Source organism: Chlorocebus sabaeus, chromosome 25 (genome assembly GCF_047675955.1).
Source record: "Chlorocebus sabaeus isolate Y175 chromosome 25, mChlSab1.0.hap1, whole genome shotgun sequence".
In the NCBI taxonomy this organism is placed as follows: domain Eukaryota; kingdom Metazoa; phylum Chordata; class Mammalia; order Primates; family Cercopithecidae; genus Chlorocebus; species Chlorocebus sabaeus.
Window position 1 is genome coordinate 5,293,876 of NC_132928.1, and position 23,442 is coordinate 5,317,317.

At 43.0% G+C, this 23,442-nt stretch overlaps 1 protein-coding gene across 2 annotated transcripts; it reads right to left on the minus strand.

Moving 5' to 3' along the window:
* Positions 1-897: 897 nt before the first annotated feature.
* On the minus strand, positions 898-20,626 carry CNIH4 (cornichon family member 4). 2 transcript variants are annotated; one of them, XM_037985514.2, is made up of 5 exons: positions 20,458-20,626; positions 16,826-16,894; positions 10,974-11,086; positions 5,590-5,730; positions 898-1,092 (listed from the first exon to the last, which is right to left on the minus strand). In XM_037985514.2, the coding sequence occupies exons 1-5, from the start codon at positions 20,524-20,526 to the stop codon at positions 1,065-1,067; spliced, it is 420 nt and encodes a 139-aa protein (XP_037841442.1). In that variant the 5' UTR covers positions 20,527-20,626; the 3' UTR covers positions 898-1,064. The 2 variants fall into 2 exon arrangements, with proteins under 2 accessions (XP_037841442.1, XP_007986526.1); XM_007988335.3 differs by lacking the exon at positions 898-1,092 and having other exon boundaries at positions 5,590-5,683; positions 20,458-20,606.
* Between the last annotated feature and the right edge of the window lie 2,816 nt (positions 20,627-23,442).

A 23,442-nucleotide genomic window follows, 5' to 3' on the forward strand; every position in this document is an offset into this window, starting at 1 on the left:
ATTGCCAGGTTTATTTTACCCCGTAAGAGCTGGCAAACAGCTGAGGAGGTGAACTCCTCTCCCAACTGCAAGAGTTTACAATATAGCTCCAAGGAACACAGTTTGGTTGCGTATTGCTATGTCCATGAAATGGCTTGTATTTGGTCTCCCAACTCACAACGTGGTCAGTGCAGAAGGATAGAAGGGTTAATCTGGTACCACGTGGCGCACCAAAAGGCTCAATTTCACAGACAGTGAATGACTTGACTACTCCTGCTTCCAACCTGATTGGCATCTTCTACCCAAACACATTGAAATACATTATCAGGGAGATCAAATACAATTGGAAAAACTACAATACGAAAACCAGACTGGCAAGAGCCAGTGGGGATTTTCTGGGTTTGGGGGTGATTATGGAGGTAGTGGCTTTTAAATGAAAGCTCTTGACAAAATATTTCCTTTCTATCAGCAGGAACTACATTGTACCTGGGGAAAATGGCTTATAAGGTTTCACAAATTGTACAAAGAAATATATATATTTTGAAATGCCATTTTCTGTTGACATTCTTGTGAAAAGACTTTTAGCTGACAGTCTCATAAATCTTTAAACCATATTAAATGAAGTTGCCACAACACAGGCAAAAAGGGTAATTAAATTTTTCTTCTTCTGTCCAGATCAACAGTGTTCTTTGTACTCTAACTTTTCAGTAGACCTAAAGGGCACCTTTCTTTGCTCGCTCATCTCTTCAGTTTGCCCTTTAAAGTGTGTTCTTTATTTCTTTGGCATGCAAAGCTGGGATGGCAGTCCCGTTCCTACATACAAATAACCACCTTCGACATACAGATGATGAAAAACACCTTCAAGTGTTGGCGTTCAGGCTAAAGTTGAGAACTAGAAATCTACAGAAACTCAATTCATAGTTTTCAAATACTTTATATGGTAAAAATACAGCAAAAATAGTTTTTTGTTCAAAGAGGAAAATATATACTGCTATGGTCACGGTTCTAAGGATGATTTAAGAAGTCTCTGGCTCCTCAACTGTGCACTGTAGTGTAGGCTGACTTCAACCACGGCTTCTCCAGCTTCAGTCATTTATCAAAGCTAAGATCATACTGTGGAAAGAAGAAATTAATGTTACTAATGTTTTCACAGGAATGTTCCTCCAGAGCCTAGTTTGTCCAGACTTGCATCCCTAAGGTCCATGAAGGAACAATCATTTGAGTAAAAGACAATCATTCATACCCAAAGGAAAGAATATATCAGGATCTTTCATGTCCAAACTTTTTCACTAAAAAAGAGTGACTGGGGGTGGGGAGTTAGGGGAAGTATAACTTAAAACCTATGTTAGGCTATAGTTTAAAAAAAAAACAAAAAACAAACAAACAAAAACCTAGCTCAGTTAAAAAAAAACAACAAAACAAAACAAAAAAAACACCTATGTCCAGAAAAAAAATTCTAAATTCTCCAGCCAGATACATACTGTCCTATGCCAACGCCTGGAACCTCTTCTCCCCATCCCAACACTCCATCAAAGTAGTAACTTCTTACTCAGGTTTTGTGACTAGCTCTAGGGCACCTCGCTAGGGAAGCTGGCCTCTCAGCCCAGGGCAGTTGCACAGCCTCCTTCCACAGCTCTTCTTCCTGCTGCTATGGCTTACATGTTGTCTCTACCACTGGACTGTGAGCAACTCTAAGATGAGAGCAGGGCCCAAGCATCACCACTTTCATGTTCTACTAGCACCTGAGCCTGCAATGACCAAGCTCCAAGCTTTTACTGTAGGGATTCTGTGCTGCTCCTTTGTGTCACTTGCAATGCTGTACACAATGTCTGACACACGGCAGCCACCTAATAAATGCTACGCCACTAACACTGACAGTTAACAATAACAAAACCATCCTTTCCTTTGAAATACTGGGATCAGCCTTGCTCTGCTGAAATCAAAATACACAGAAATATCCTTACATCACTAATGGTATAAACAATTGTCCAAACTCAACCATACTAAATGTACTCAATGCACGGTAAAAATTAATGATAGTAGCTAATATTTTTAAAAGATTTTTGAGAGTTTACTATGGGTCAGCATAAACCTAAGTGTCTCACATGTATTATCTCACTTAGTCCACATTAAAATGTGATGATGTAGGTACTATTTTTTTTTTTTTGAGACGGAGTCTTGCTCCCAGCTAATTTTTGTATGTTTAGTAGAGACGGGGTTTCACCGTGTTAGCAGGATGGTTTTGATCTCCTGACCTTGTAATCCGCCCGCCTTGGCCTCTCAAAGTGCTGGGATTATAGGCATGAGCCACCGTACCCAGCCTTTTTTTTTGGAGACGAAGTCTCGCTCTGTCGCCCAGGCTGGAGTACAGTGGCGTGATCTTGGCTCACTGCAAGCTCCGCCTCCTGGGTTCATGCCATTCTCCTGCCTCAGCCTCCTGAGTAACTGGAGCTACAGGCACCTGCCACCACTCGCGTCTAATTTTTTTATTTTTTGTAGAGATGGGATTTCACCGTGTTAGCCAGGATGGTCTCAATCTCCTGACCTCGTGATCCACCCTTCTCGGCCTCCCAAAGTGCTGGGATTACAGGCGTGAGCCACCGCGCCCGGCCCTGTGATGAGGTAGGTAGTATTAATATCATTAATATCCCCCTTTCAGATCAGAAACTGAGGCTCAGAGAGGTTAAGAAACTTGCCCCAGGCCAGGTGTGGTGGCCCAGGCCTGTAATCCTAGCATTTTGGGAGGCCAAGGCAGGTGGATCACCTGACCAACATGGTGAAACCCCAGATCTACTAAAGATACAAAAATTAGCTGGACATGGTGGAGTACACCTATAACCCCAGTTATGCAGGAGGCTGAAGCAGGAGAATCCCTGGAATCCGGGAGGTGGAGGCTGCAGTGAGCTGAGATCTTGCCACTGCACTCCAGCCTGGGGGACAGAGTGAGACTCCGCCTCAAAAGAAAAAAAAAAAAAGAAAAGAAACTTGCCCCAGGCCACAATGTAAGTGATGGAGCCCACATTCCACTAGGCTAGCACCCAATCAAAAAACCAAAAGCATGGATTCCCCTATTCTCTAAAGAAGATGAGCATTTTTTCAAAACTTTAATTGCATTCAACAAGCCCTGAAATGTCAACTAGGCGTAAGGAATTAGGCAGAGTGTGGTAGGTGTTAGATACAAAGACAAGTAGCATAAAATCTCTGCAATCAAAAGCTAATGACTTGGTATTAACAGCAAAACCACTGTTTAAAAACAGCAACCAAAAACCAAGAGAAAAGTGCTACAAGGATACCTTCTGACCCTTTGAACTATATGTAACACCAAAGGGTAAGGTAATAGCAATGTGGCTGAAAATAACAGGCTAATAGGGAAAGGAAAGGAAGAGAAGAGAGAAAAGAAAACGGTACAGCCAGTGAAGTACACACCTGCCCAGGCAAAACAGTTACATGAGTTGCCTATCTTTTATTTAGTTATAAAGAACAGTATCTTAAACCTGCCCCAAAATTACATCTTAATTCCTCCAGTCCAACTCTCCACTACTTTAAATTCAATGACTAAGAGTTCAGAAACTCATATACATTTTTAAATCCTAAGACTTTTGAGTCTACGAAGCAAGATACTGCTCTCCAAGCCTAAATTTCCTCCCCAAAGTATGACTACATGGGCTGTACCTACAGCACCGCCCCTAGGGGATGCCTTTTCTAGTTTACTTTCCAACAGCATGAAACCGCAGAGGTGGGGAGGATGAAAAAAGGATAACCTTAGCTAAGCCAATACCAGCTTGTTTTTTGTCTCTTCAGAAACAAATATAAGAGAACATATATGACAGTAAAGATACAAAAGTATTAAAAGCAAGAACAGGTGCCTCATTATGTTCTCATAAACTTTTTTTGCTCCTTATTCATCATCTTTGATACTTGGATTAAAAACTAAGCATATTAGTAATGAGGTAGGGTATGAGAACCAGAAACTGATACCAGTGTGCTTTTTCTGATCTAGTTTTTAAAATACAGAAAAGCAAATAAGACGAATGGTGAAAAGAAAACTATGTAAACTCCAATTTTAATCTAATCCACTAATGGGTGGATTTAGCACAGTGAAGGAATTTTAGGAAGCCTGCTTTGTCAGGAAGAGGCTAAAATGGTTCTGACTTCTAAACTATTTCAAACAAAATAGCAATTTTTAAAAACTGCTATCTCAGCCGGGCACGGTGGCTCATGTCCTGAAACCCCGTCTCTACTAAAAATACAAAAAAAAAAAAAAAAATTAGCCAGGTATGGTGGCACATATCTGTAGTCCCAGCTCCTTGGGAGGCTGAGGCAGGAGAATCGCTTGAACCTGGGGGGCAGAGGTTGCAGTGAGCTGAGATTGCACCACTGCGCTCCAGCCTGCGTGACACAGCGAGACTCTGCCTCGAAAAACAAAACAAAACAAAGAAAACAAACGAAAAAATTGCTATCTCTATGCAGTTTCTAATCAAGAATTTTCTGAGTGGTAGAAATTTACTTCAACATTAAATTTTTCCTAATAGTCCTTATGCCTGTGTGAAAAATTAAACTCTACCAAGGGGGAAAAATAAAAATGATCTAATTAAAGCTTTCATACAAAGGTTAAGCCTGACTTCTAGCTTTTCAAAGGTTTAATCAAATCATATACACAGGAATTTTGTTTCTCCTTTGCTCTATTCTAGGCATCTATGATGGATAAAGGAAAAGGTGGCATGTTCACCTCTAAAACATACAGAAATAATTTAAAACAGGACTATATAAGGTTTCCAGTGTCTGACAGCCAATCTTTCATATTAATTCTTACTTCCAGTATGTTATAACTAGAAGACTGATAAAACTTTACCATAACAGACCATTTAGCATGCTGGAGAATGAGCATCACACCTAAATTACTTATTGCCAAGACAGATCAGCACAATTTGGATAAAAGTTGCTGAGAGCTGCTGCTAGTGGTATGATTCCCCAAAGACCACGAGTGGGATGGTCGCTGAGGCACATATATTAATGCTTATAACAGGCAGTGGAACTCCACAGCTGTATTCTACTAGGGCAGGAAAAAAATATCAAAGACAGTTTTTTTTTGAGATGGAGTTTCACTCTTGTTGCCTAGGTTGGAGTGCAATGGTGCATTCTCGGCTCACCACAACATTTGCTTCCCAGGTTGAACTGAGTCTCCTGCCTCAGTCTCCCGAGTAGCTGGGATTACAGGCACCCGCCACAACGCTCAGCTAATTTTGTATTTTTAGTAGAGACAGGCTTCTCCATGTTGGTCAGGCTGGTCTCGAACTCCTGACCTCAGGTGATCTGCCCGCCTGGGACTCCCAAAGTGCTGGGATTACAGGCATGAGCCACCGTGCCCAGTTTTAAGCATATTGATAGCCTCAACAGCTAAGGCATAACTAAGATGCCACAGGGCAGATCTACTGTAGTTCAGACAGAAAGCTGATTCAATGACATACATAAATAATCTACACAGCCACAAGGAATTTACATAATCCCCAAAAGTTCCACAATGTCAATGCACAATCCTATAGTATAGTAATATCTCACCCTTCAAAAGCAAATATTACATCTAGGAAAATACTAGGATTTTAAACTCACCTATAAAGATACATGAAGAAGCAGAGCAAGTGGAATCCAAGCTTGATCATGGCTTCCTTCATGTGTGACTTCAGCTGCCCTCGATTGTGTATTTCTGTTGGATCAAACACTCCCATGTTACCACTCGGCACCATAATGTATCTGATAAATTAAAGGACACACACATTAGAAGGAAAATCAAATCACAGGCATAAGTATTCAAATATAAGTAGCCAATAATAATCGACTTTTAAAAGTGAACCAGTCAGGCCCGGTACTGTGGCTCATGCCTGTAATCCCAGCAATTTGGGAGGCCGAGGCAGGTGGATCACTTGAGCTCAGGAGTTCAAAGACCAGCCTGGCCAACATGGTGAAACCCTGTCTCTACTAAAAATACAAAAATTAGCTGGGCATGGTGGTGGGCACCTGAAATCCCAGCTATTGGAGAAGCTGAGGCAGGAGAATCACCTGAACCCGGAAGGCAGAGGTTGCAGTGAGCCAAGATTGCACCACTGAGCCCCAGCCTGGGTGACAGAGCATAGCAACCTTACATTCATACCACATACGGACAGAGTAGTATGATAATGTCATGGGCTGCCACTTAGCTTCCTTTTGAAAGTTACAATACTGCTAATTTTGTGCCCTCTAAAATAAATACAGTAACATTCCAGATAAGGGTATTTTATGCACTGAAACCCTTTTACTCATCTGTAGAAAACTACCATACCAGTCATATCTACAGCCCTTTTCCATTAGACAAAGGTTAAAGGAGGCTCCAAACCCAAACCAATTTTATTAAGTTCTTAGAAACTTCATTATGGAAATAGGGAAATTAAGGAAGTTAGGTTACTTTGAGAGGATCAATCAGTTTAAGTGTCTGGGCTTCAACATCCAGACTGTGTCATCTGTGTAACATATATGTCCTAACCTAGCACTGTCCATGAATTCTTCCTGCTCTCACGTCTAAGCTTCTTCTAGTACAACCTTAGATATCTCACTTGTCACATAGCTCCTCAATTATCACTTCTTTGAAATGCAAAGGATTCTCTGAGTTCCACAAATCTGAAATTCTCCTTAAAACCCCAGTAGCCCAACTATAGCTGAATAGAAGGTATTTTCATTTGAATATCCAGATAACATCTCATCCTTGTCTAATTTCTAGGTTATCTAATAAGAGTGTCACCATTTTCTTGGTGGTCCTTAAAAACTTCCTCTTACCCAACTGGGACTTCTCTCTTCATCTTTCACAGCCAGTCCATCAAACCCTTGTCCGGTCTTTCTTCCTACCACCACTTACTTAGCTGTCTCCTTTTTTTTCCTTTTTAGATTTTTGTTTTATTTTTAATTTTTGTGGGTACATAGTAGGTACATATATTTATGGGTTAACATGAGATATTTTGATACAGACATGCAATGTGTAATAATACCATCAGGGTAAGGCCAGGCACAGTGGCTCACGACTGTAATCCCAGCACTTTGGGAGGCCAAGGCGGGAGGATCGCCTGAGGTTGAGAGTTCGAGACCAACCTGACCAACATGGAGAAATCCCATCTCTACTAAAAATACAAAATTAGCCAGGCATGGTGGCGCATGCCTGTAATCCCACAACCTCTGCAACCCGGAAGGGAGAGGTTGCAATGAGGCAAGATTGCAGCATCGCACTCCAGCCTGGGCAACAAGAGCAAAACTCCGTCTCAAAAAAAAAAAAAATCACACTAGGGTAAATGGGGTATCCACTACCTCAAGCATTTATCCTTTGTGTTACAAACAATCCAATTATACTTTTTTCAGTTTATTATATTATTTTTAGACATAATCTCACTCTATTGCCCAGGCTGGAGTGCAGTGGCACGATCTCGGCTCACCGCAACCTCCTCCTCCTGGATTCAAGCAATTCTCCTGCCTCAGCCTCCTGAGTAGCTGGGATTACAGGTGCCCAACACCACCACACCTGGCTAATTTTTGTATTTTTAGTAGAGATGGGGTCTCCCCATGTTGGCCAAGATGGTCCTGAACTCCTGACCTCAGGTGATCCTCCCACCTCGGCCTCCCAAAGTGCTGGGATTACAGGAGTGAGCCACTGCACTCACCTCTAAAACACACAGGAATAATTTAAAATAGGATTATATAAGGTTTCCAGTGTCTGACAGCCAATCTTTCATATTAATTCTTACTTCCAGTGTGTTATAACTAGAAGACTGATAAAACTTTACCATAACAGACCATTTAGCATGCTGGAGAATGAGCATCACACCTAAATTACTTATTGCCAAGACAGATCAGCACAATTTGGATAAAAGTTGCTGAGAGCTGTTGCTAGTGGTATGATTCCCCAAAGACCACGAGTGGGATGGTCGCTGAGGCACATATATTAATGCTTATAACAGGCAGTGGAACTCCACAGCTGCATTCTACTAGGGCAGGAAAAAAATATCAAAGACAGTTTTTGATTTTTTTTATATCCATCAAAAAAAAAAAAAAAAGGATACACACAATAAAAAGTGTTGGCAAGGATGTAGAGAAAATGGAACCCCCAATACACAGTTTGTGGGAATGTCAAATAGTGCAGCTATGGCTGGGCACAGTGGCTCACGCCTGTAATCCCAACACTTTGGGTGGCTGAGGTGGGAGGATCGCTTGAGCCCAGGAGGTTGAGGCTGTAGTAATCCAAGATCACGCCACTGCACTCCAGCCTGGGCAATAGAGTAAGACTTTGTCTCAAAAAAAAAAAAAAAAAAAACAGTGCAGCTGCTTCTGAAAACACTCAGGCAGTTCTTCAAAAGGGTAAATATAGAGTTACTATATGACTCAAGTGATTCCACTTCCTAGGTATTTTGCCTCTTTGTCCTGTGGACTACTGTACTTTATCTCCAACAGCATAAAGTACAGTGGTCTGAAAATAGCAATTAATCAATCTGTTGATTTTTTAAATCTTTTTAAATAGGAGGTAAACTTGTGACCAGCAGACAGCCAACCTGTCACTGCAGTTACCAGGGCAATAAATATATATGATCTTTGTCTTTACAATTATATCAAAAAAAGAATCTTCGGTGTTTTGTTTTGTTTTTTTTTTTTTTGAGACTGGCTCTCGCTCTGTTGCCCAGGCTGGAGTGCAGTGGTGCAATCTCGGCTCACTGCAACCTCCGCCTCCCAGGTTCAAGCAGTTCTCCTGCCTCGGCCCCCCAAGTAGCTGGGACTACAAGCACATGCCACCACACCCGGCTAATTTTTGTATTTTTAGTAGAGATGCGGTTTCGCCATGTTAGCCAGGCTGGTCTCGAACTCCTGACCTCAGGTGATCCACCCACCTCAGGCTCTTAAAGTGCTGGGATTATAGGCGTAGGCCACCATGCCCGGCCTAAAAAAAGAATCTTTGGACTTGACTTCATAGAGCCTTTTACCACTATCTACAAAGAAGCCATGCCAAAGCTGGCTCTTCTAGCAGGTTTTCATTTCTAGTAGAGATGACTGACAGGATGGGCTGGTATAACATTAAGATCCACATTCTCAAAGGTTCGAGTTCCCATTCTCACTCCCAAAGTTGTGTTTCACTTAGTGAAACTACAGGGAGACTTAGCTGTGCTAAAAGTCTGCCTGGGACTAGCCCTCAGCAGAAGTGCAAGTAATCTGTGTTCCCAGCTCAGAGCTCACTTGAGGGCATTGGTCTGTGGAACTGATCATGGGAGAGTACTATTAAGCCTGAAAGAGGCCAGGCGCAGTGGTGTGCACCTGTAGTCCCAACTACTCAGAAGGCTGACATAGGAAGATCGCTTTAGCCCAGGAGTTCAAGGCTGTAGTGCACTATATCACGCCTGTGAACAGCCATTGCATTCCAGCCTGAGCAACATAGCAAGACTTCATCTCTTAAAAAGAAAAAAAAAAATTCAGAACCCATGTTCAGTATATTAAAAAAAGAAAAAGAAAACAAAAAATTCTACCCCAGGATACCCACCCTCTATAAAAGAGACACAGATACTTTAAAGCTTTTCCCTTACTCAGATTCTAGTTTCACACCTTTATAAAATCATTCCCCCATATCCACTCCTTCCCTCATCTCTACTGCTGCCATTATCTTTTCATATGCATCCTATCTTCCTCCAAACCCTACTTTATTTTTTCCTATGTTCTTTTTATTCTAACTGCACTTTACAACATCATACTTAAAAATCAGCCAATGAATGGTTCTGTCCCAAAAAACTAGACATAAATAAAAATAAATAAAACCTAAAAATGTAGTAAAGCAGCAACCCACTAATATAACAATTGCAGGCTTGTCAAGATTATCCCAGCGGTCTTCACAAGAAAGTATGCTACGTATAACAGCCCAACTATAAAATTATATACAGTCAGGGTTTCCATTGAGCTCACTTTGAACAAACTTCCTAAATTTATTAAGTCAAAAATTTTGATTAGTTACCTAATTTGCAGCTTTTTTTTTTTTTTTTTTGAGACAGTGTCTTGCTCTGTCACCCAGGCTGGTTGCAGTGGCCTGATCTCAGCTCACTTCAAGCTCCACCTCCCGGGTTCATGCTATTCTCCTGCCTCAACATCCCAAGTAGCTGGGACCACAGGCGCACGCCACCACACCCAGTTAATTTTTTTTGTTGTATTTTTAGTAGAGATGGGGTTTCACCGTGTTTGCCAGGATGGTCTCAATCTCCTGACCTCGTGATCTGCCCACCTCAGCCTCCCAAAGTGGTAGGATTACAGGCGTGAGCCACTGTGCCCAGCCCTAATTTGCAGCGTTTAAATGTACTTCCAGCCCAGCACTGTGACTCATGCCTGTAATCCCAGCACTTTGGGAGACAGAGGTGGGAGGATCACTTGAGACCAGCCTGACCAACACAGTGAAACCCTGACTACTAAAAATACAAAAATTAGCCAGGCATTGTGGCAGGCACCTGAATCCTAGCTACTCAGGAGGCTGAGGCAGGAGAATGGCTTGAACCTGGGAGGCAGAGGTTGTGGTGAGCTGAAATCAAGCCACTGCACTCCAGCCTGGGTGACAGAGTGAGACTCCATCTCCAACAATAACAACAAGAAAGCTATTAAACACCTTTTTTTGGGACACACCTATAAATAATCTCAGCACTTTGGGAAGCTGAGGCAGGAGGATCACTTAGGTCAGGAGTTCAAGACCAGCCTGGCCAACATGGTTAAACCCTGTCTCTAGTAAAAATACAAAAATTAGCCAGGTGTGGTGGTGCACGCCTGTAGTCCCAGCTATTCGGGAGGCTGAAGTAGGAGAATCGCTTGAACTGAGGAGGCAGAAATTGCAGTGAGCTGAGATTGCACCACTGCACTCCAGCCTGGGTAATAGAGTAAGATCCTGTCTTGAAAAAAAAAAAAACATCTTTTTAAAAATTTTTTTAACTGCCTTGACACCAAACTAAAATTGTACTCACCGATACATATTCCAAGTGGCAACAGGTAAGTTGAGAAGGAAAATGAACCAGTGCAATGAAATGAGCATTAATACAGTGACAATGGTATGGCCAATCAATTCTGGAATTACCCACTGCAATAAAAGAACACGGTATTACATCTCACTGCTATGTCCTTCCTGACTATACAATGTTATTTGAAACTAAATCAATGAACGTACAGAGAATTTACAAGCTACTGTTTCAAGATTATTTTTAGACTCACAAGTCCCAGATTTGCATACTGCTATAACTTTGTATCCCATGCAAATACATCAGGGCACAGCTTAAAAATAAAGCACTTAAATTTCAATTACTTTTTATCCTAAGCAAAGGCTTAGGTTCATTCATTAAGCAGGTTTGAATGAGAACTAGAGAAAAAGTAGAGTATTGTTTACTTCCCATTCTAGTATCTATGCCAAAGCCCCTAGCTCTAATTTAGGATGGTTGATAGCCATACACATGTTGCCTTTCAAGTCAGAATAGCAACATTAAACATTTTCCAATCTCCAGAATCCCAAGGAAACCATTTCATATTCAGAGAAAAAGGAAAAAAAAAAAATGTAAAAGCTTACAATTAGAGCTCAAAGTTGACCAAATACGATAATGAGCCAGCATGCCAGAATCCTGGCCTATTGGCTTTACAGAGCTCCATGCCCTTCCCTATACTCTTTGTTGACTTGTAATGTTCTAGTTCTCATGCATCAACAACTTTTGTGGCAGGGTTCTCAATTCACCAACAGCCTTCCTTTCCTATGAGTACAGATTTTTAATTAAAGTTAACTTCTTTCAGTGGAAGTTAACATTTAATGAAAGAAACTGGCATGCCTCACTTTCAGAAATGAGGAAAATAAAACTCAGAGTGGTTAGGTAAATTGCCTAAGGTTACACAGCTAAATAGTGGCAGAGCAATACAGTATAAGCCCAGGCATAATGACCTCAGACCTCTTGCATTTAGATTTTGGATAATTTTTTGGTAAATAAAGAATATTTGGTAAATAAAGGTAATATTTGGTTAAAAAAAAATTGGTAAATAAAGAAGTAGAGATTTTTCTGGGCCATAAACCTAATTTGCAATCAACTTGGTTATATATATACACACACATATATATACACACACACATATATACACATACATACATATATATATATATATATTTTTTTTTTTTTTTTTTGAGACGGAGTCTTGCTCTGTCACCAGGCTGGAGTGCAGTAGCACGATCTCAGCTCACTGAAACCTCTGCCTCCTGGGTTCAAGTGATTCTCCTGCCTCAGCCCCAGTAACTGGGACTACAGGCGCCCGCCACTACGCCAGCTAATTTTTTTATTTTTTAGTAGAGACGGGATTTCACCATGTTGGCCAAGATGGTCTCGATCTCTCGACCTCATGATCCACCTGCCTCAGCCTCCCAAAGTGCTGGGAGGCGTGAGCCACTGCATCCGGCTGGCTATACTTTTTAAAATGCTATTACATATTGGAAAGTTCTAGTTGACTGCATAATTCTCACAAGTATGAGCTACAAAGTCAAACAAATCTGGAATGGAACTCATGCTATGTCCTATTTATTAGCTGTGCAATCTTTGGAAAAGTTACCCTCTCTAAGCCACAATGTTTTCATCTGTAAAATACACATAATACCTACCTCACGAAGTTGTTGTAGAGAGTTAGATGAAATAACGTGTAAGCCACATGCAAAGTAGGCACTCAATAAAATGTCAGCTGATGTGACACTAATACTCTCTGATCCATATAAGATCCCTAAAGCTATAGCCTTCAGTCTCTGGATTTCTGACTGTAAACTGCAATCATCTTTGTTTTACACAGACACAGACCTGAAACACGTTTTTTTTTTTCTCTCTGGTTTCATTTTTGTAGAGAGGAAGTCTCCCTGTGTTACCAGAGCTGGTCTCGAACCCCTGGGGCTCAAGTGATTCTCCCTCCTTGGCCTCCCAAAGTACTTGGAACAGGTGTCATCCACTGCACCTGGCGTGAAATATGTTTCAGGAAGCAAGACTTAACCTTATCATGCTTGGTTTACTGACTTTCAACCAAGTCCTCTGTTTTTTGTCTCTTCCCTCCTTAATGATATGCCCTTCCCTGAATTTGTCCTCAGCACACTGGCACTAGACTCATATCCTCCAAGAAGGAGCTTGGAGGATTTTTCTCTAAAGTAAATGACTCAAAAAACACCTACCAAAACACCGCCATTTCAGCTACCCCAACAAAAGTCCAGGTAGATAACAATTACCCGACAGGGAAGTCTACCAGTCAACAAATCTAGACCATCCAAAGAGCTTTCAATGAGCATTTTAGTGCTTTATCCTTAAATATGAATAGGCAGTCCTATATCAGAAATTTGAAGAAAGTCTCCAAAATGAAAGACACAGTAGGGGAAAAAAAGAAAGGAAAAGAACTTGATGGAAACAGATACAACATAAGAAGCAGAAGAAAATTTCAAAAATACTATAATCACCCAGGCATGGTAGTGCACATCTGCAGTCCCAGCTACTTGGAATGCTAAGGCGGGAGGATCGCTTGAGCCTAGAAATTCAAGGCTGCAATGAAATACGATTGTGCCACTGTACCTCAGCCTGGATGAGAGAAAAAGACCCTATCTTTAATTTAAAAAAATAGAAAAATACTATAATCAGTATTCTCAGAGAGCTAGGAGTCAAACATGAACCAAGAGAATAAAAACCTCTTAAAAATCATCATTTTAGCATAAATGCTACAATTGTTAGAAAATTCAGAAGAAGGTTGGTTGCAGTGGCTCATGCCTGTAATCCCAGCACTTTGGGAGGCTGAGGAGAGCGGATCACCTGAGGTCAGGAGTTCGAGACTAGCCTGGCCAACATGGCGAGACTTCGTCTCTATTAAAAGTACAAAAATTAGCCGGCATGGTGGCACACCCCTGTAATCCCAGCTACTTGGGAGGTTGATGCACGAGAATCATTTAAACCCAGGAGGTGGAGGTGGCAGTGAGCCGAGATAGCGCCACTGCACTCCAGCCTAGACAACAAGAGTGAAACTCCATCTCAAAAAAAAAGAAAGAAAGAAAATTCAGAAGAAAAAGCAAGGGAAATAAAAACAGCAAAAAAAAAATCAAAGGGAAAAAACTAAGAAAAAGGAAAAATTGGCAGATCAATCCAGATCAATTGTCTAGTTAGTGGAAGTTGTAGGAAGAGGAGGAGGGAAAAAAGATGGGGAAGAAACATTAAAGAACGAATACAAGAAAACTTCCCATATTGAAAGAGCCTATCAGATGTCGAAAACAAACGAGAAAGGCCTTTTAAAAAGTACACAGAGGGCCGGGCGCAATGGCTCATGCCTGTAATCCCAGCACATTGGGCAGATTACAAGATCAGAAGATCGAGACCATCCTGGCTAACACGGTGAAACCCTGTCTCTACTAAAAATACAAAAACAAAACTAGCCAGGCATGGTGGTAGGCACCTGTAGTCCCAGCTACTTGGGAGGTTGAGGCAGGAAAATGGTGTGAACCGGGGAGACAGAGCTTGCAGTGAGATCATGCCACTGCAATCCTGCAATCCAGCTTGGGCGACAGAGCGAGACTCCGTCTCAAAAAAAAAAAAAAGCTGGGCACAGGGGCTCATGCCTGTAATCCCAGCACTTTGGGAGGCTGAGGCAGGCAGATCACCAGGTCAGGAGATGGAGACCATCCTGGCTAACTCAGTTAAACCCCATCTCTACTAAACATACAAGAAATTAGCTGGGTGTGGTGGTGGGTATCTGTAGTCGCAGCTACTTGGGAGGCTGAGGCAGGAGAATGGTGGGAACCCAGGAGGCAGAGCTTGCAGTGAGCCGAGATCACGCCACTGCACTCCAGCCTGGGCAACAGAGCAAGACTCTGTCTCAAAAATAAATAAATAAAAGTATAGAGAGTTTTTACAGTACAGCACTGTAAAATTTCAAAACACCAAGGATAAAGAAAAGATTCTAAAACTTCCCCAGAGGACAGGAAAAGAGAGAGACAGAGAGAGAGAGAGAGAGAGACAATGAATCATATTAAAAAGATAAGAAATTCTTTGGGAGGCCAAGGCAGGCGGATCATGAGATCAGGAGATCAAGACCATCCTAGCTAACACAGTGAAATGCCGTCTCCACTAAAAAATACAAAAAAATTAGCCGGGCGTGGTGGCGGGTGCCTGTAGTCTCAGTTACTCAGGAGACTAAGGCAGGAGAATGGCGTGAACCTGGGAAGTGCAGCTTGCAGGGAGCCGAGATTGCGCCACTGCACTCCAGCTTGGGCAACAGAGCGAGACTCTGTCTCAAAAAAAAAAAAAAAAAAGGCATGATACTTCCCAACTTGAACAACACTGGAAGTCGGAAGACCACCAAGGGGTGTCTTTAAATTTCTGAAAGAAAAATCTTTTCCAACCTAGAACCCTGTACTCTGACAACTATGAATCAAGTGAAAAGATAAGACATTTTCAAACATGGAAGGCCTCAAAATTTAATTGCTATTTACCTTATTTCAAGAAGCTACATGAGGCTGGGTACAGTAGCTCATACCTGTAATCCTAACACTTTGGGAGGCCAAAGAGGGCAGATCGCTTGAGCCCAGGAATTTCAGACCAGCCTGGGCAACACAGTGAAACTCCATCTCTACAAAAAAATTTTAAAAATTAGCCAGGTATGATGGCACACACCTGTAGAACCCAGCTACGTGGGATGCTGAGGTGGAAGGAGATTTCTTGAGCCTGGGAGGTCAAGGCTGCAGTGAGCCATGATCACATCACTGCACTCCAGCCTGGGCAACAGAGTGAGACTCTGCCTCAAGCAATCAAACAAAATTGATGAAAATTTTTAAAATATGGAGCTTAGGCCAGGCATGGTGGCTGACACCTGTAATCCCAGCACTTTGCCAAGACAGCAGGATTGCTTAAGGCCAGAAGTTCAAAACCAGTCTAGGTCACATAGCAAGACCCAGTCTACAAAAAAATTTTAAAATTAGCCAGGTGGCTGGGCACAGTGGCTCACGCCTATAATCCTAACACTTTGGGAAGCTGAGGCAGGCGAATCACTTGAGGTTAGGAGTTTGAAACCTGCCTGGCCAATATGGTGAAACCGTATCTGTACGAAAAATACAAAAAAAAAAAAATAGCCAGGTGTGGCGGCAGGTGCCTGTAATCCCAGCTACTTGGGAAGGCTGAGGCAGGAGAAGCACTTGAACCTGGGAGGCAGAGGTTGCAGTGAGCCAAGATCACACCACTGTACTCCAGCCTGGGTGACACGGCAAGACTCCATTTCAAAAAATAAAAATAAAAAAAATTAGCCAGGTGTGGTGGCGTGCGCTATAGTCCCAGCTACTCAGGAGGCTGAGGCAGATCACTTGAGCCTAGGAATTCAAGAATAGCCTGATCATCACCGCAAGAAACCCTGTCTCTCAAAAAATAAATAGAGTCATATATTAAAATATATATTTTTTTTCTCAGTAAACTACACAAGAAAGGTCTTCCTTCATTCAACCAAAGACAGACCTGAGCTTTTTTCCATGAGTGGGAGGAGGGAGTTCCGACACAGAAGACAAAAACGATTACCCTCATAACCAACATTTCCCTACTCTGAGTAAAGATGTTATCCATGTAAACAAGAGACAAGCAACATGTAAAGAAACAAAATTTCAAGTCAGATCTTCTAGCATAATTTCATGATCTAAAATATTGTAAAACACAGCAGTTCCATCAAGTTTCCAATGAATAAGAGACAACAAGTACTCTAAAATAAAAAATACATCTATTATCTATAATAATCTTAAATATGGAAAATGATCTGGCTTCAATGCCAAAAAATGAGCAAAGAAATGTCTTACCTTGTTTAATTTCGAGCAACATGATCTAGCATTAATGTAATCACATTCTAAATCAGACAATGTAATTATCTGATGATCAAGATAAGGAATTATTATATTTCTTTTATAATAACTAAGTATTTAAGTTTCAGAAAGCAATCCCAGTTACAAGGCAGAATTAAATTTGACTTGGAAAAAAATGAGTTGTTTCCTAAAGTTTGCTCATTAGACAACTCAATTTTCCCATTCATGTTCCTTCAACAAATTATTTTACAAAATAATCCCATTTTGCTCAAATCTAATCTGACCCAACCAGAACATTTAGTTTGAGTTCCTCAAAGGTAAAACAATGGCTACAAAAAAAACAAAAGGAAAATATCCCAGCACTGTGGGAAGCTGAGGCATCGCCTGAAGCAGGAGTTCAAGATCAGCATAGGCAACATAGCAAGCCTCCATCTCTGTCGCCCAGGCTGTAGTGCAGTAGCATAATTCCAACGCACTGCAACCTCCGCCTCCTGAGTTCAAGCAATTCTTGTGCCTCAGCCTCCCAAGTAGCTGGAATTATAGGTGCACGCCATCACACCCAGCTAATTTTTTGTATTTTGGGTAGACACAGGGTTTCGCTATGTTAGCCAGGCTGGTCTCGAACTCCTGGCTTCAAGTGATTCACTGGCCTCACCCCCATTTCTACATAAAAAAGTTTTTTTTTTTTAATTAGCTGGGCAAGAGCACCTGTAATGCTAGCTATTAGTAGCAGTAGTGCTAGGGCGAGGCAGCAAAATGCCAAAAGCCCAGGATTCACGTTACACTGAACTATAATCACGCCAGTGCGCTCCAGTCTGAGCAGCAGATTTGGTGGGCGCTTGTAGTCCCAGCTACTTGGGAGGCTGAGGCAGGAGAATCGCTTGAACCCAGGAGGTGGAGGTAGCAGTGAGCCAAGACTGTGCCACTCCACTCCAGCCTGGGTGACACAGTGAGGCTCTGTCTCAAAAATAAACATAAAAATAAAATAAATAAAATAAAGTCAAACTCATCACTTTCTCCACAAATTGATTTTCCTCCAATTTGTTTTATATCTGTTACTGACACAAGTATCATCAGCCCAGGATCAAAATATGGAAAGCTATCTCTGCCTTCTGTTTCATATATCATAATCAATCATTTGTAGGTCCCAGCAATCATTTCTTCCAAATACTACTTACATATTCCCCCCTTTCACCTGCCCACAACCAGCACTCTATTTGAAATCCAGACGACCCTAGCCCCTGTTGGTTTATCTTCCAATCTTTCTTGTTTCCAACCCACTCTGCAAATTCATCTTCCTAATAAACTACCGAAAATAAAAATTTTCAATGGCTGTCTATTTCCTGCAGGATAAAAGTGAAAGACTTCCCTCCCACCCTTAACATTCAGGCTCTCCGAAAATCTGATGTAATCCTGCCTTTCCAATTTAGCCTTCTACTGCCACCAAAATCAACCATGTGCTCCAGATGGTCTATTTGTTAACCATCGCCCAGAAATCCACGAACATACCTGTCTCTGCACCTTCGCTATTGCCAGTGTATGATTTGGAATACTCACCTCTATCCCTTTCTGTAGATTTTGTCCACAGTTCAAAGTCCAAGAAAACTTTTATATCCTATATGAAGTCTACCCTGACCATTTTCCACCTCTTATCCCTAATACTAAGTTAGTGCAACTATCCTAAAATACAGAATATGCTGAACTTCATCAAAATACCGCCGAATGTACTTTAATGTAATGTCTAAGTCAAACATTCCACCTACCATTTCTCTACATGCATAAATTGGTGTAAACCAGGACTATTTCAAATTATCAAGCCTGGTTTTCCAAACTGCAAAAAGAAAAAACCCAGTTTCATTTCTGAGTGTAAGCTCTAGTTCAGGGGTGTCCAATCTTTTGGCTCCCCTGGGCCACACCTGAAGAAGAATTGCCTTGGGCCACATATAAAATACAGCAACACTAATGATAGCTGATAAGCTTAAAAAAAAAAAAAAAAAAATCACCAAAAAAGAATCACAATGTTTTAAGAAAGTTTACAAATTTGTGTTGTGCCACATTCAAAGCTGTCCTGGGCCACATGCAGCCCATGCCGGGCCGTGGATTGGACAAGCTTGCTCTAGTTCCTTATATCACAAAAGGGGCATAGAGGTCATCAAAACTTAGGCAAGCGATGCTGCCCTTTCAATCAGCTCCGCAAACCTAATAAAACTCAGAAATCTTGTCGTTAGAAATCATCAAGTAAAAACTGCTGCTCAACTGGGGAGGGTGGGGACACAAAGGCAGAGCAATATTTACTGAACATTAGCTATGGGGCAGGCACTGTGCTAGGGTGCTCAGCACCATTCTCATTGTGCGTATCTAGGAAATAAACATTTCCTATTTTAAAGATCAGAAAACTGAGGCTTAGGGAAATAATGTGCACAGCAAAGAACTGGCTGAGCGGGAAACCTGATTTCCAAATTTTGTCCCCTTCCACTACAACAGGCTGCCTGCCAGTCCACAATGAAGTATGAAGCTGCACTGAACATATACTCTGTAGAACTACCCTAAAGCCCGCATGCTCTAGCAAACGGTTTAATCCTATCAGAAACGGGTACATGTGATTTTCAAGAAAGGAAGCTGAAATGCTAAGTTCCTCATACGTTTTTTCTATCTTATATTTAATTACTTAAAACTGGATTGTGCAATACAACATTGGGCAACAACTAAGCCTAGATGCTTCGTCAAGAGCTGGGAAGAGTTGTAGCCGACATGGCTACCGCAGTGCTAAATTCAACTACCATTTATTGCTCTGGAAAATACAGTTTGAATACTGCAACGTGAAGAGCTACAGAAAATACTTGTTTTAACAGGGATCGATAGAAAAATTTAAAAGCTGAGAAACGACTGGGAGCTGTTTCAGCAATAACAGCAGGTGTAATTATTGAATTTACAGATCTGCAACCACCAGGGACAACCAAAATAATCATTTTGTAGATAGTTGTTAAAATAACTCCTTTCCAACACTCACTACAAAACGGCACAGGGAAGGAAGCAACTTTGCTCATTTGGCGAATGAGTCAACTCCTGGATGTGAAAGGTCTCTGCAAGTACCAACACCCGCCAGAACAAAGGGGCGGGTACCAGGGGTGTTGCCCGGGGAAGAGGAGGAGGCAAATCGCCCGCACTCATCCCGGCACCCGACTGTCGCAAGCGACCCCCCTTAGGACCCTCAGTACCCGACGAAGAGCACGGCAAGGGGCCTCTCCCAGAGAAACGGCGACCCTTCTCTCCCGAGGGCGGCCGTGGCTTAGGCAGGGCTGGTCCCGGCGCCGCGGGGACGAGCTAAAAGCAGGCGCGCAGGCCGAACCGGGGTGCGCCCGGAGAGGCCCACGCGGACCCGGGTGAGGGGCGGCCGGCAGCCCAGGCAGGACAAGTGGGTGCAGGGCAGCAGGCGCCGTTGGGTAGGGCAGCCGGCCTCTCCTCCTCGCCCCGGGGCCCGCACCACCGCCCCGGCCAGGCCAGCTCCCAAGGAGCGCACGCCAGTCGCCGAGCGCCTCCCTCGTCCCACACACCTGCCTGGGTGCCCAACTGGCCCACCCTCAGCCCTGTCCCCCGGCAAGGCTTCCGCCCGCCTCAGGCAAGGATACGAAGTAGACCGAGAGGAAGATGAGCGCGCAACAATCGAGGAGAGAGAAGACGAACACCACCGCCTCCATCCTCCTCCTCCGTCGCCGCCGCCGCTCCTTCCGTCAAACCCGCTCGGATGCCCAGACTCGCCCCTGATAGGCCCTTGCCCCGGCTGGCTGAGGCGTGTGGTCCGCGAACCCGAGCTCAGCATGCCGGGAGTTGTAGGCCATATTTTTTTAAAAAAAATTCTAAGGCTCTAATTCTGACGCATGCTGGGAATTGTAGTTCATTAGTGCAAGTCCATATCAAAGAGGTGGGCGGGGCCTCTGTCATAAATCCGATTATTTCCGGAAATGGTGACAAGCAATTACTCAACAAGTATTTACTCAACCCTTTTCTTTTAAAGAGCTGGGGTCTCGCTCTGTCATCCAGGCTGGAGTGCAGCAGCATGATAGAGCTCACTACAATCTTGAATTCCTCCTGGGCTCAAGCAATCCTCCCACCTCAGCCTCCTGACATGCCCGGCTAATTTTATTTTATTATTTCTTATTTTATTTTATTTTTTGAGACAGGGTCTCACTCTGTCGCCCAGGCTGGAGCACAGTGGCATGGTCACAGTTCACTGCAGCCTCTACTTCCTGGCCTCAGGTGATCCTCCCACCTCAGCCTCCTGAGTACCTGGGATTACAGTAACATACCACCATGCCTGGCTAATTTTTTGTATTTTTAATAAGATGGGGTTTTTGCCATGTTGGCCAGCTGGTCTCAAACTCCTGGGCTTAAGCAATCTGCCTGCCTCAGTCCACAGTGCTGGGATTACAGGCCTGAGCCCCTGCACCAGTCTCTACTGAATGCTTTTAATCTGGATATCCAGTAGGATGTATTTCTCATGTGTGAAATTTTCTTTAGAGTTGGCTCTAGAACCACTGCATTCCCTGACTTGGGATTTGTAAAGGGTTTTCATCTCAAAGCACAGATCTAACTAACCTGATGCTCCTGGCTTGACATTTGTGATTTTCCCTTCCTTTCCTGATCTCAATTTCTCCAGAGATTTCACAGTCCTTTGTTTATTCTCTCCTACAGCAATGTTTCTCTCCTCTCTAGATTTTAAGATCTTTAAAAGCGAATACAATGTCTTACTCATCCATTCATTCATTTAACAAATACAGTAGTAAGGGAGAAGACAACCCCTCATATTGTCTTATGCCCAATTTCTTCCTCCAGAGAAAGAAGAAGTAAAAACTAAAAGGCAGAAATGAAACCCACAGGCAGACAGCCTGGTGCCATGTCCTGGGCCTAGTAGTTAAAGAGCGACCCCTGACCTAACTGGTATGTTATCTGTAGATTGCAGACATTGTATAGAAAAGTATTGTAAAAATCCCTGACCTGTTCTGTTCCGTTCTGATTACCGTTGCATGCAGCCCCCAGTCACGTACCCCCTGCCTGTTCAATCGATCACGACCCTCTCACATGGACCCTCTTACAGTTGTGAGCCCTTAAGAGGGACAGGAATTGCTCACTCGGGGAGCTTGGCTCTTGAGACAGGAGTCTTGCCGATGCTCCCAGCTGAATAAACCCCTTCCTTCTTTAACTTGGTGTCTGAGGGGTTTTGTCTGCGGCCCGTCCTGCTACATTTCTTGGTTCCCTGACCAGGAAGCAAGGTGATTGGCAGATGGTCAAGGCAGCTCCTTAGGCAGCTTAAGCCTGCCCTGTGGAACATCTCTGCGGGGGACTCCAACCAGCACTAGCGACATGGATCCTGAGAGCACTCCCGGATAGGCATTTGCCCCGGTGGGAGCAGTGTGTGGCAGGCCCCTGTGGAGGATCAACGCAGTGGCTGAACACTGGGAAGGAATGGGCAGTTGGAGTATGGACATCTAAAACTTGGTAAAACTGGTCTTTGGAACTTGCCTACTCCATTTGAGTGGAAGCGTGGCCTTATCACCCATGGTGTGCCTTTATTAGCACTTTGGTTTTGGTTTTGGTTTTGACTTGGTTTGAATTGCTTGATATGACTAGTCTTGGGAACTTGCCTACTCCATTTGAGTGGAAGCATGGCCTGATCACCCATGCTTCATCCACAGGCAGACAGCCCAGCACAGGCAAAAGTATGCCTGTACTGGCACTTTGGTTTTTGTTTTTGACTTGACTTGGATTGCTTGATACTTTGGTTTTGGTTTTGACCTGGCTTGGATTTCTTGATACTCTGATTTTGGTTTTGATTATGGTATGGCGTAAACTGTAAAAGTGTGTGTGTGCCCTTCTTACCCATTCTTTGTTTTGTTGTGTGCGTGTGGTGTGAGCGTGGCATTTTGTCTCAAGGAAACATGGGTGAGGCACAAGGTAAGCCCACCCCACTAGGAACTATGTTGAAAAATTTCAAAAAGAGATTTAAGGAAGACTATGGAGTTACTATGACACCAGGAAACCTTAGAACTTTATGTAAAATAGACTGGCCAGCATTAGAGGTGGGTTGGCCATCAGAAGGAAGCCTGGACAGGTCCCTTGTTTCAAAGGTATGGCACAAAGTAACCTGTAAAGCCAGGGCACCTAGACCAGTTCTCATACATAGACACTTGGTTACAGCTTGTTTTAGATCCCTCCACAGTGGTTGAGAGAACTGCAGCATAAGCGGCTGGCAGAGGCAGAGAGAGAGAGAGACAGACAGGAAAGAGAGAGAGGCAAAGAGGAGAGAGAGAGAGAGAGACAAAGAGGAAAGAGAGAGGTGGAGAGAAGAGAGAGAAAGGCGGGGGTGGGGCAGAGAGGGGTGCAGAGGCAGAGAGGGGCCAAATGAGGCCACTGACAACCTGTAGCCTTCTATCAAAAATCCTTATTTCAGTAATCCACGGATGGCCCAAATATATTCAACCTGTAGCAGCAACTGCTTTGCTAACAGAAGAAAGTAGAAAAATAACTTTCAGAGGAAACCTCATTGTAAGCACACCTCACTAGTTCAGTTCAGAACTATCCGAAAGCGAAAAAGCAAAAAAGTAGCTTACTAACTC

Excerpts from the sequence above, each read along its gene's own strand:
- CNIH4 (XM_037985514.2), bottom strand. The coding sequence starts at position 20,526 with ATGGAGGCGGTGGTGTTCGTCTTCTCTCTCCTCGATTGTTGCGCGCTC. Across the intron at positions 5,731-10,973 it reads GCCACTTGGAATATGTATCG|ATACATTATGGTGCCGAGTG; the intron begins GTGAGTACAATT and ends TTAATTTATCAG. Across the intron at positions 1,093-5,589 it reads TTCTTCATGTATCTTTATAG|TATGATCTTAGCTTTGATAA; the intron begins GTGAGTTTAAAA and ends TTCTTTCCACAG.